General features: G+C 45.5%; 1 protein-coding gene across 1 annotated transcript in view; it reads left to right on the top strand.

Moving 5' to 3' along the window:
- Positions 1-1,077: 1,077 nt before the first annotated feature.
- LOC143141951 (receptor tyrosine-protein kinase erbB-4-like) overlaps positions 1,078-12,668 on the top strand; it is a 131,744-nt gene continuing 120,153 nt past the window's right edge. Inside the window, exon 1 of the mRNA XM_076302624.1 lies at positions 1,078-1,219. Coding sequence (XP_076158739.1) covers positions 1,163-1,219 — 57 coding nt within the window. The 5' untranslated portion in view covers positions 1,078-1,162. The remainder of the gene's footprint in view (positions 1,220-12,668) is intronic.

The following is a 12,668-nucleotide window of genomic DNA, read 5'->3' as shown; positions in this document are numbered from 1 at the left end:
GCTAAAGGGGGCTTGTCTGCTCCTATGTTGTAAGGTTCCTCATCATTGCTTTTTCAGGCAGTGTTGTGTGTGTGTGTGTGTGTGTGTGTGTGTGTGTGTGTGTGTGTTTGTGTGTGTGTGTGTGTGAGAGAGAGAGAGAGAGAGAGAGAGAGAGAGAGAGCGTGAGTGAGTGTGTGTGTGTGTGTGTGTGTGTGTTTGTTGGTCTGCGTGTATCTACATACAGTATGTGTGTGAGAGAGTCATTCACAGTTCACAGAACAGCGACTGACACCCGTGCTGATAGGACTATCACCCTGATGTGTGTGTGTGTGTGTGTGTGTGTGTGTGTGTGTGTGTGTGTGTGTGTGTGTGTGTGTCTGTGCCTGTGTGCATGTGTGTGTGCGTCCACATTTGAGTGTGTGGTCACACCCATGCTGAGGGGGAAAACAGCCCACAGCATGCTGAAGCACAGCCTCCTGATGCTATTGGAGTCCGCTGTGGAAAACAGACCCTCTACAAACAATTTTGCTGGTGGAAATATGGGAAATATCAATGTTTGCGCTGGTTTATCTTTGATCAGTGCAAATTGTGAATTCATGAAAAAAACAGCATGCAAACAAATATGTTTTTTTTTTCCTGAATAGATTTCACACTATTGTACCAAACTATTGTGTATGAATAGATGAATACGATACACTTGTTTGTATAAAACATCTTTAAAAACCTTTAAGCTAATTCAGTTTTACATTCACAGATAGATGAATATATTTCTTGATTAATGTCCTCAGCTTTATATGTGTGCTTACTGGATGCACAACATGCCTTTTTCATTTCCCCCTTCTCTCCCTCTACAAATGATTATGGGGGCGCTAGTCTTCAACTGGTGAAATTAATTGATTTCCCTCCCAGTGTTGTTTTAATGGTCCTCAAATGAGGTTGTAAAAAAGTCTCTCTCTTTTCCCACATCTCTCCATTCCTTTTCTTCCGCCTCTGTTTTGTCTCCACTTGCCCTCCTATATAACACATATTAAAATGTATATTTTTATATAATAATCTCTTCCTTTTTACTCCTCTTCCTCCACCTGCAGTATGTCCTGGCACAGACAACAAACTGAGCACTCTGTCGGACCTGGACCAGCAGTATCGAACCCTCCGCAAGCTCTACGAGAACTGTGAAGTGGTCATGGGCAACCTGGAGATCACCAGCATCGAGCGCCAACGCAACCTGTCCTTCCTCAAGGTCAGTGTCAGCACTTGCGTGCCACCACAAACTTAGGGGCAGAGGGGGTAGAGATTGCACCCCCCCCTCCCTTTAGAAGGATATTGTTACCTTGACTCTGTCCCCAAAGGCTTCAAAATGCCTTGATACTGAAAAGGTTTGCATGAATTATGAGACATCATTGCAGGATACACACACACAACCTTGTGTGTGTGTGAATGTGTGTGTGGGGGGTCGTGCATAGTTGCATGTGTGCGTGCGTGCATAGTTGCAATGTACTCGCTATGCATACCAACAGTAATGGTGCCTATTATTCAATGAAACTTAAGTAACACAGTAACTCAAATTAAATTGAATTCTTGGGATAGATTTAGCCTTATTAGCCTAATGCAGAGCTTAGCAGCACATAATCCATGTGAAGTTTCACAAAACTCAGAGGAATAATTAGGTATGGTGCCACGGTAGTCAACCTTCCACTGCAACCGTAACGCCTGCGTGTAGTAAAACTACAGAAAGAAAAAACAACGCTCCCTCTCTTTCTCGCTCGTAACCAGAGTTTTAGCCGGGTGGTCTTTGCTGCCTGTCTCTCATAGGGCAGAAGGAGCTCTCTGAAGTCTCCGTAGAGTACTCACTGCCAGCCGGAGCACGAGCTGCCTGCGCAGCACTGGCGCTACCCACCTCCTCTCCAGAGGCCGCCGTGCCCCAGATACGAGCTGCTTCCTGCGGAGGGAGGCAGCGCACCTGACAGCCCCGGCCGAGTCCCGTGGGAGCAGTTTGGGGGTTTGCCCCCTTAAATGTGGGCTCTGTCTCTCTGCGGAGGAGAGGGGGGGGAGCAGGGTGGAGGAGGGGGAGGGAGGGAGGGAGGGGGTGGGGTGGGGGAGTGTAAACGAACGACAGCGGCAGCAGATGCTTCTGCGCTGATGGGGACGAGACCTCACTCAGCAGGGAAGACAAGTACGCAGGCACACACACACACACACACACACACACACACACACACACACACACACACCCACGCAAACATACGCGCAAACAACACACGTCACACACGATAACACATGTTCCCATATAAACATTCATGCACACATGCAGCGCACACACACACACACACACACACACACACACACAAACACAAAGATATGCAAACACAAATGTTTTCATCACACAGATGCATATACACACTCAAAGTCACTCACACATACACAGTCCCTGACAAACACTGTCACACAAAGTCTCTCTCTTTCTTTATCTCTCTCTCTCTCTCTCTTTATCTCTCGCTCACTCTCACACACACACACACACACACACACACACACACACACACACAAACAGTTTTCCTCTTGTGCTGTGTAATGAGTTGAGGTGCGGCTAATTACCCCGGCCACTGTTTCAGAATGGAAACTATAAACATTTCCATTAGCTGCTGCATCATTAGCACAACAATTAGGCATCTGGGGGATTGATAAGGGCCTATCTGCAGGTATGATGTCTCTCTCTCTCTCCTCCCTTCTCTTCTCTTTTAGCCCAAACTTTTTTTTTCTTTTCTCTCCCGCTTCGTCATTTCCTCTTTCTCGATTGGTTTTTCGATCTTTCTGTCTTTTGACTCCCCTTTGTATTCTGTCCTTCCCATCCGTTTCTGACTTGCTTGTTCTCCATGTCTTCCTGTCCTTGCACTTTTCAACTCTTTCCTCTTCAACACTCTCCTCTACATTGTTTCCATTGCATAATGATATGTTTATGTGTGTGTGTGTGTGTGTGTGTGCGTGTGTGTGTGTGTGTGTGTGTGTGTGTGTGTGTGTGTGTGTGTGTGTGTGTGTTTGTGTGTGTGTGTGTGTGTGTGTGTGTGTGTTTATGCTTTTGTCTGTGTCTGTGTGTGTGTGTGTGTGTGTGTGTGTGTTTATGCTTTTGTCTGTCTGTGTGTGTGTGTGTGTGTGTGTATCTCTGTGTCTGTGTGAGAGAGAGGCTACATGTGTGACGTGTATTTGCGTGTTGAAATGTTTCTATGTGTGTTGTGTGCTGTATTTGTGTTTGCATCTGTGTTTGTGTTGTTTGTCTTCTGGCACTCTCCCCATGCTATCCCTATGGAGGGCCTAGTTGTGTGTGTGTGTGTGGGGGGGGGGGGGGTTCGTGCAGCTGAGCCCCTCTTAGTACAAATGTTGTGGAATGTGCTGCATGTTTGAGTGGTTGGAGGAGACTGTCTCTCCTGCCACATCTGTGTGTTTATATTCTCCACAAATACTATAGAGAAGGCATAGTCAGCTCAGTCATTGCAGAATATCATACATTAATCCATGTGGATTTTATTCTCTTTGCTGTGAATGGCATGAATTGATAATGAAGCATTCACATATCTGGCATCATATGCAAGTCCATTTCAGTTTAATCATAGAAGAAGCACCCTAGGGATCCTCTATTCTGTAAGCACCCATGCCATATTCAAATGCCACTCAAATGTACTTTGATTGAGTGGCTGAAAAGAATGAATTCTGAATAATGAATAATCATGAACCCTTATTTACCATAAAGACCCCTCAGAAAGAGGGACAGTCACTGTCTAAGCAATCTGGACCATAGTCTGGAACGGGTCATTCTGCTTTCCCGACCAGAGCTTCATTGGAAATCGTCCCATGATTAATTATAGCTGATAAAAAATGAATAATTATATCTAGCTCTCTCTCTCTCTCTCTGATTAGCAGCACAATCAAATTCAGCAGCCCCAATCAGACCTGTTCGTTCAGACAGGACGCCTGATAGGACATGATTTTGGAGACCGTAACTAATTGAGGAAGGCTTGGGAATATCAAAAACCAACAACCTAGGAATAACAAAGAATGAATCTCCACCACTCTCTGGCTCTCTTTCTCTGTTGAATATGGATCCATGGACAGATAGATAGATAGATAGATAGATAGATAGATAGATAGATAGATAGATAGATAGATAGATAGATAGAGAGAGAGAGAGATAGACAACAGACAGATGGACAGACTGATGGCTCATGTCACAGTGCTGTTGGTGGTGGTGGAGGTTTGTGGCTGGAGTGCACTAGGTGTGCACTGTGAGGGCTCATGTCACAGTGCTGTTGGTGGTGGAGGTTTGTGGCTGGAGTGCACTAGGTGTGCACTGCTGTGTGTCTGGTGCTGGTTACCTGGGGATGGGCATGATGGCACAGCATGGGACAGCTGCTCTGCAGGGGGACACAGGGGGAAATTCTTCTCAGCTCCTCCCTTCCACCTTACCTCCCCTCTCTCTCTCTGTTCCTCTCTCTTTCTCTCTCTCTCTCTCTTTCACTCTGCTCTACTGAGAAAAATGTGCTTTCATGGAGAGGGGAGAAGAGAGAGGGAAAGAGAGAAGGAGGGAGACGGAGAGAGAAGGAGAGAGACGGAGAGAGGTCTGAAGAGATAAATAGGAATAGAAAATATAGTGGTAGGTAACGTGGGAAAGACAGAACGTCAGGGAAAGACAGAAAGCTGCCAGAGAGGGCACTTTGGGTGTGTGTGTGTGTGTGTGTGTGTGTGTGTGTGTGTGTGTGTGTGTGTGTGTGTGTGTGTGTGTGTGTGTGTGTGTGTGTGTGTGTGTGTGTGTTTACAGGTAGGTGTACAGGTATGTGTACAGAATGAGTGACAGGTAAAGGAAGAGTGGTAGAAGAGAGTGACCAAAAGACAGAAACACATTCCTTCCTTCATTTGTTTTCTACATGGGTTTGTGTATTTGTCTGTGAAATAAGACCCCGGGCTACAATATTGTCCCTTACTGGGGGTCTCAAGAGTACCATGGATTCTTTCTCTCTTTTTCTCTTTCCCTGCTGTTTCCTCCTTTTCTACTCTTTCCATCTTTCTCTCTCTCTCTCTATCTCTCTCTCCCTCTTTGAGGGCACAAATCCTTTTCATATCCCCCTCTTTTGATGTATCATTTACTCTCTGCAGATAGGGCAGTCAGGTCAGTATGCAGCACCTGTCTTGGGGCTATCTGCTTTTATCCTCCATGGCACTTTATTGTCTACTCTATGATGTGACTGACAGCCACCACTTCCCTGATGATTTACAATGTGGTACAAAGCTTCAGTTTGTTCACATAGCATCAGTGGACTAGGTAGTGTTTTTTTATTATTATTTTTTATTTTTTTTGCACCTTACAACGCGGCTTTGAAATGATTACAAGAATACACACATTTGTAGTGCAAGACTGAAATATGTTTGGAGTGTTTCCCCTCCAAATACTGAAGGGTAAGGGCTGAACTGCACCAGACACGTAACTGAAGCGTTCCGTTCGCGTTGCGTCTGCTGCAACAATTAGCTTCCACTATAATCAATGGAAGTAGCTACACCAGACGTGATAGCGGCGCGTACGTTCGAAAAAAATAGACCATTCATCTAAAATGGATTTTACGCGTCGCGAACGGAACGCTTTCAGTTACGCGCCTGGTGTAGCTTCGCTGTAAGGTGGAGGAGCTGGTTTTAATGTTAGAAATGGCCCCGGAAGTTTGTTTGTTTCATTCATTTTTGCGTTCATTTATTTTAAAGAACTGCGAGAAATGTGTTATGCTCTGGCAGGTGCTTCTCTGTTCTGTCCTCCACAAAACAGAGAGCACCTTAGATAGAGGACAAGGGAGAGAAAGAAAGAGTGAGTGAGAGAAAGAGTGAGAGTGAGAGAGAGGAACCTGTTGATGTTTCTCAGCACGGTGTTGCTCTCTGCGTCGTGTCGCGTTGTTGTCACACATCGGCGCGGGGTCTGGGCGAGATCGATGCGCGCAGGCCGCTGACGACTGGCCCCTGTCAGGGCCAAAACACGCTGGCGGCTACGCTGAGCTCCCCCTCGCCCTCCCCACGCCAGTTAATGATCTCACACACTTTGATTGACTCTTCATTAAAGGCTGATCAATCTGGCGGGTGGCGCCCCAGCCTTGGGCTCGGCTCTCGTGCAGAATGCCAGAGTGGATCCCGAGCTCCGCCTGCTAGGAGCCCTTTAGGACCAGGGCCTGCTCGGCTCCCCTCCTTATTTTCATCCATGTCATATGAAGTTCTTTTCTCCACTATTCCCTTCTTTATCGAGCACTATGATGTTATCTATTCACGCTGACAAACACATGCAGGTTATACGTATGCACTAATATGCAGACGTCAATAAAATCATGCTTGGGTGTGTATATGCATATGAAATGTATACGATGAGTCAGAGATGCTCCTCCAGAAAACATCATGTGTGTAAATGAACAAATTTCTTTGATTACATGATACATGATACACATACACACACACATACACACACACACATGTTTGCCTGTGACACAGATGAAGCTTGAATCAACACTTCTTTGTTTCTCCCGGTAGCAGCACAAGCTGTGTGTAATGATGGGAGGGCTCATGTATTTTTGAGGGACCCGGAAGGTTTCCAACCATTATGCCCAGAGGCGAGTGTGGTCATCATTTCTTTGTTGATATGCCATTGCTCAAAAAGACCTCAATCATGCAAAATATATTTTTCCTATAAGGGATCTCTCTCTCTCTCTCTGCATAAATGTTACTACATTTCTCTCTGTTCCCCCCTCCCTCACCTTTTTTCTATCAATATCTGTACTTGAGCACATACACACACACACACATGCACACACACCACACACACACATGCACACACCACACACACAAACATGCACACATTCACACACAGACACACAGGAATAGAAAATACAAAGACAAAATTGTACACTGTAGCTTGTGCACACACAGCAAATAACGCAGAGGCATACCCACAAACATACTTGTGCATAAACTTCTGACTCACCTCATCCATCTATACATCCATAGAAACAGAGAGAGAGAGAGAGAGAGAGAAAGAAGAAAGAGAGAGGGAGAGAGAGAGAGTCAGTCACACAACTCTCCAGAGAACACAGTACCATGCCTCTGTCATCACTTTGAAACCAATCACCAATTTGCTTGCTGCAAAACATACAGTTTTGCCCGTCTAATCTCTATATAGCACACATCAAGCCATGCCAGGCATCTGAGACGTGCACACCTTGTGGGCCGACCTCTGCCTGGTCAGCAGGTTCGCACGATGGCCGGAATGCACCGGAAACAAAGCACGATGGTGCCCACGCGCTGTTCCCAGGCCTGTGTGCAGCACAAATGGGCCCTTTGTACTGTGCCCTCTACGTGGCTGCCTTCCCAGCATGCCGTGCATGCTGAGGAGCAGAGGGACACTGGGGCATTGAGTTTTTTGTTTTCTTTTTTTGCCTGTGTGCTTGTGTGTAGGCTGACAGGGAAGGACACCACTGTGAAAATGGGAGAAGAGAGAGAGAGAGAGGCTGAGGGCTTGTGTAAATGTCAGTGGAAATGGGGGTTTGTCGCGGTTCAGGCAAGGCAGGCCTTGACTACTCTGCAAGGGCGAATATGCCTTTATATACCTGTGCTTCACACACACACACACACACACACACACACACACACATTTAGACATCTAAATGTACAGGCTTTGTGCTGTTTTGACAGTTTCTGACTCTTTCTCAAGTACTCTTTGTCCTCCACACACGCACACACAGACACAGACACACACACACACACACACACACACACACACACACACACACACCATGTTTCTCTTACACACATTCACAATATAAGGGAAAGCAGCACACCATTTCCCTGTGAACACGTGTATGGCCTAGCAAGTGAACTTTTATCACCAATGCCCCCAGCTGCAGAGAGAGAGAGAGAGAGAGAGAGATAGAGAGAGAAAGAAAATAAGTGTGGCCAACTTTAATGCCTTTCATCTCACTGTGGCAAAGGGAGAGAGAGAGAAAAGGGGAATAAAAGACAAAGATGAGAGAGTGAGGGAAGTGCTAGAAGAAATAGGTGGACAAGTGAGAAAAATAAATAAAAAAGAGTGACACAAAGTGAGAGAGGGAAAGAGAGAGAGAGAGAGAGATAGAGACTTTGACTTTTAAAACCCTTTTATTGAACCATTGCATGGATCAAAACCACCTTAAAACACTACAATATAGCCCCCCCCCCCCACCCCCAGTCCCCATGGCATCACCACATAAATGCCAAGGTCCCATCAATAATGGAGACCAGACTCTTGTCAGTACACCATTTCTGTGAGAAACAAGCCACATTGTCTGAAACGTTAAAGAAAGCATATTCAACCCTAACCCTTGATTCCACCAAAGCTTTAAACATGTCCACAAGGTTGACAATCTGGCCCTCCTCCTCCAACTGATTACCCTTCCATATTGCCAGTTTTGCTTGGCCAATCAAGAAGAGAGAGAGTGAGAGAGAGAGAGAAGAGAGAGAGAGAGAGAGATTAAAATGTGTAGCAAAGGCAGCCTGAGAAGACCAGGGATGGAGTGAAAGATACAGACACAACCATTCACACTTTGCATGGACATCAAGTACAATCTGATGCTTCTGAGCCACTGGAACCCCAGTGCTAACCACGACTATCCCTAAGACATGTTCAACTTTTTCTCATGGAGGTGGGAACTGTCTGTCATGTTCTTTGCGGCCCTTATTCGCTCTCTTCTCCTCCATATCAGAGTTTGGAGGTTTTTTTCCTGAGTCATGCCTCCCAGGTCCTTTCAAATTCGTCCGAAGCTTTTGTGAATATTTGGCCTTTTGATTTGTCGGTGTCTCTTTCAAATCAAAGTGGCTCTCATCTTGAGATGGAACTTTAGCTCTGACTGCCCCCTTTACTTTGTCCTTATACCAGGAGATGGGAGAGATAAAGGTAGTCCTGAATAGCGCCTGGAGATTTCGTATCTGACCTTAGCCTTTTTAAGACATGTTTAAAAAAAAAAAAAATAATTTGGTAGAAGACTGGGTTTTGAAGAAATCATACTGGTACTTGGTATTATATAGCCTATTTATATATTTTAGCAACTTATATATTTGGCAATTTTAATATTTGGCCAGTAACAATTATTTAATTTCATATAATAAAATTCCTTTCATTTCATTTACGATTTGGGCATGACATGAGCCCTGGTGACTTGCAAGTCCATTTATACACTGCTGATTATTGAGTTCTATTGATAATTAATACATTTTCAGTCTGTCCTTCAAGCCTATTTTTGCAGCGGTGGCCACGCCAGTGGTGAATTCCTTTCCTTGTACTTGCCGCTCTCCTCTTGACAAAATTGGAAGGAGCCATTGTTACGTGGCCTCATTAGGATTGTATAAACGTTTAGCTAACAAACAATTGTTCCATCCATCAACCGCAGAGCATAATAGCCCACCCACGCTAACAAAATGTTGATTAGCATCCAATTCCAGTCAGAGCTGGACACATTGCCGGTGGACATGACAAGAGTTTTTTTTTTTTTTGGGGGGGGGGGGGCTGGGGGGATGTTCATGGAGGATTAAAACAAACCCCCTCTCAACCCCCATCACGATTTCTTCATAACCATTCTCGACAGACACACACACACAAACACACACACACACACACACACGCACTCCTTCTCTTTATCCCTCAGCGTTCTGCTTAGCACCAACCCCACGAAATCCAATTGCTTGGTTGTAATTAGGATGTAGTGAGGAATAGAGTCAGTCATTAATCAAGGCCAATCGTATGAGAGGGGACTGTCCAGCGGAGTGGCCTCTGTAGAGAGGTGTGTGTGTGCGTGTGTGTGTGTGTCTGTGTGTGTGTGTGTGTGTGTGTGTGTGTGTGTGTGTGTGTGTGTGTGTGTGTGTGCGTGTGAGTCATTCACTATTTAGCTACATGAAAGTCGTGAAAGTCGGGGGGTACGCAATTGACGACATTTACACCAAGCCGCCCCCTTTGTCGCACACTCAAATAAACAAACTAATAAACAAACAAACAAATAAGCAAAAACACATACATAATGCAAAAAGAAGAGAAATTTCAAATATATTCCCAGGTCAGGTCATTCTATTTTCCTTTAATATGGAACGTCGGTAACACTTGACAGTATCGACATAAGAGTGACATGACACTGTCATGACACATGAACCCTAACCCTAATCCTAACCTTTAACCCTAATCCTAATCCTAATCCTAACCCTAACCCTAACTCAAACCTTAACCCTAACCCTAACCCTATTTTATGACAAAAACCGAATGACACTTAATGACAGAAGCGTTATGTCATAAACGTTTATAACTTGTTTATGACACGTTCATGACACTGTCAAGTAAAGTGTAACCGGAACTTCTTCTGCAGGGTTTCCAGAGAAGATGCAGCACACATTTGTTTGTTTGTTTGTCTGTTATATGACAGTTATAAACAGTTAACGTTTAATTTGTCACGTTTTAAGTTTCACAGTAGACTTAATTTCCGCTTTCGGCTTGGAGGCTCAGCCTTTTGTGGCGTGGCCACTGTCGTGTCTCCCCACTGTTAGTCAAAACCATAATTTACACAGAGAAAACGAGAGGAAGAGAGCAGGAAGAGAGAGAGAGAGAATGAGAGGGGGAGAGAGAGAGGGAGAAATAGAGAGGAGAGGATGTCATAGAGGGCGAGTGCGAGCGAACTGAAACCACTCTAACTCCGCCACTTTCCCTCTTCAGCTATGCGAGCCGTGCAGGTTTCTTTTTTTCCCCATGTTCGAAGAGCGGCGCCCTCTGCCAGGCGCACAAGAGGAGTCATCACCCACGAGGGCAAGAGGAGGAGGGGGGGGGGGGGAGGTTCAAGAGGGTTGAGTGGCGGGTGGGAGGAAGGCATTAATCGGCGCGGCGGCCTAATGGTGCCATTTCATTATCCGCCCCGCCAGTGGCAGCGGGAGATGAAAGGCGCGAACAACTGCCATCACACAGAGGGCTCGAGGACGGCGCTCCGACGCAAGAATGTTAGCGTAATTATAGCTCGTTATGGTGAAATTAGCACATCGGTAACATTCGATGTCTTCCTCCACCTCACACAACTGACAGAACCCCATCGGATCTTAAATATATTAATGTTTTTGGTAATTATACTTTTTACCCACTTCCTTTTGTAGGCATGAATTAACATGAAAGGAAAATGACTCTCCTCTTCACTTGTTTTCTTTATCCCTTTTCTTTTCTTTTCTTTTCTTTTCTTTTCTTTCTTTTTTCAAATAAAAAATAAACAGATGAAACCACTTCTAAGAGCAGGTGAAGAGGAGAGCAGTGTAGGTCTCAGGGGAGGAAGATTTACATTTGAGTGAAAACACAGCTTTCGTTTGATCATGGCTTATCTCCTTTTTATGACTATTCGTGACTTGTAGTACAATACAATGAAATAGTATTTCGGTCACAAGTTCAACCTAAATCAGCTAGAGAAAAGTCTGAAAGACATGGTTTGAATCTATACACAGTCTGAGAAATCGCATAGTGTGTCACTGTGAAAATCACAGTGTCCCAGTTATAAAAAGATGTTAGATAAATCTGCTGCCATTAGTCTTATAATGTCTGGTGTCTTCATATAGAACTGAAAGAATGCCCAAAGGGAGACATACTAAAGTTTGAGCAGAAAAAAGTTTTTTTATTAAAATGCATTGGACCATCTTAAATATGGTAATCCATCTATATTCTCTCAGGTATGAGTAGTGCACTAAATAGACACCTTTGTGTGTGTGTGTGTGTGTGTGTGTGTACCTTATAAGACAGCTGCTTTTTCAACGTTTATCTTGATTAACCAAGAGTTTCAAGGACTGTCCTGTCAGTGCTGCCGTGTTGGGCCCCGGGCCCGTCGACAAATCAATCTCAGCGACTCTGCACCCCGGCTGGGCCAGCGATAGTGTGGACTCTGGCCATGTCCTTAGGACACCCGGAGCCGTGGGTGTTACAGGAGAGATGAGGAGAGTGTGTGTGTCTGTGTGTGTGTGTGTGTGTGTGTGCGTGGGTGTGTGTGTGTGTTGTGTGCGTGTGTGTGTGTGTGTGTATGTGTGCGTGTGTGTGCGAATGTGTGTGTGTGTGTGTGTGTGTGTGTGTGTGTGTGTGTGTGTGTGTGTGTGTCTGTATGTGTGTGTGTGTGTGTGTGTGGGTGTGTATGGGTGTGTGTGTGTGTGTGTGTGTGTGTGTGTGTGTGTGTGTGTGTGTGTGTGTGTGCGCGCGTGCGCGTGTGTGTGTGTGCGTTTGTGTGTTTGTGCATGTGTGTGTGTGTGCGTGTGTGTGCGAATTTGTGTGTGTGGGTGTGTATGGGTGTGTGTGTGTGTGTGTGTGTGTATGGGTGTGTGTGTGTATGTGTGTGTGTGTGTGTGTGTGTATGTGTGTGTGTGTGTGTGTGTGTGTGTGTGTGTGTGTGTGTGTGTGTGTCTGTGTGTGGTTATGGACTGACAGAAGGCTGTCACTTTTAATGTCCCCCGGCTTGGCTCCTCAGTGGCCCCTGCTCCTAGAGCTGTGTGTCAATATGACAGAGAAACGGATCGGAGGCGAGGGAAGGGAGGGGGGAGGGGGGCTCCCGATGAAGGAAGGAGTGCTGGGCAGAGCCAGCAGCCCACCGCTACCGCAGAGCTCCATCTTCCCCCGACCAGACAGGCAATTATGTTTTATT

Source organism: Alosa pseudoharengus, unplaced genomic scaffold (assembly GCF_046254945.1).
Source record: "Alosa pseudoharengus isolate Yale_2024_CS ecotype anadromous, Long Island Sound unplaced genomic scaffold, YU_APseudo_1.1 YU_APseudo_1.1_scf_24, whole genome shotgun sequence".
NCBI lineage: Eukaryota > Metazoa > Chordata > Actinopteri > Clupeiformes > Clupeidae > Alosa > Alosa pseudoharengus.
The sequence above is the reverse complement of the archived record's forward strand: the minus strand, read 5'-3'. Positions and strand labels throughout refer to the sequence as shown.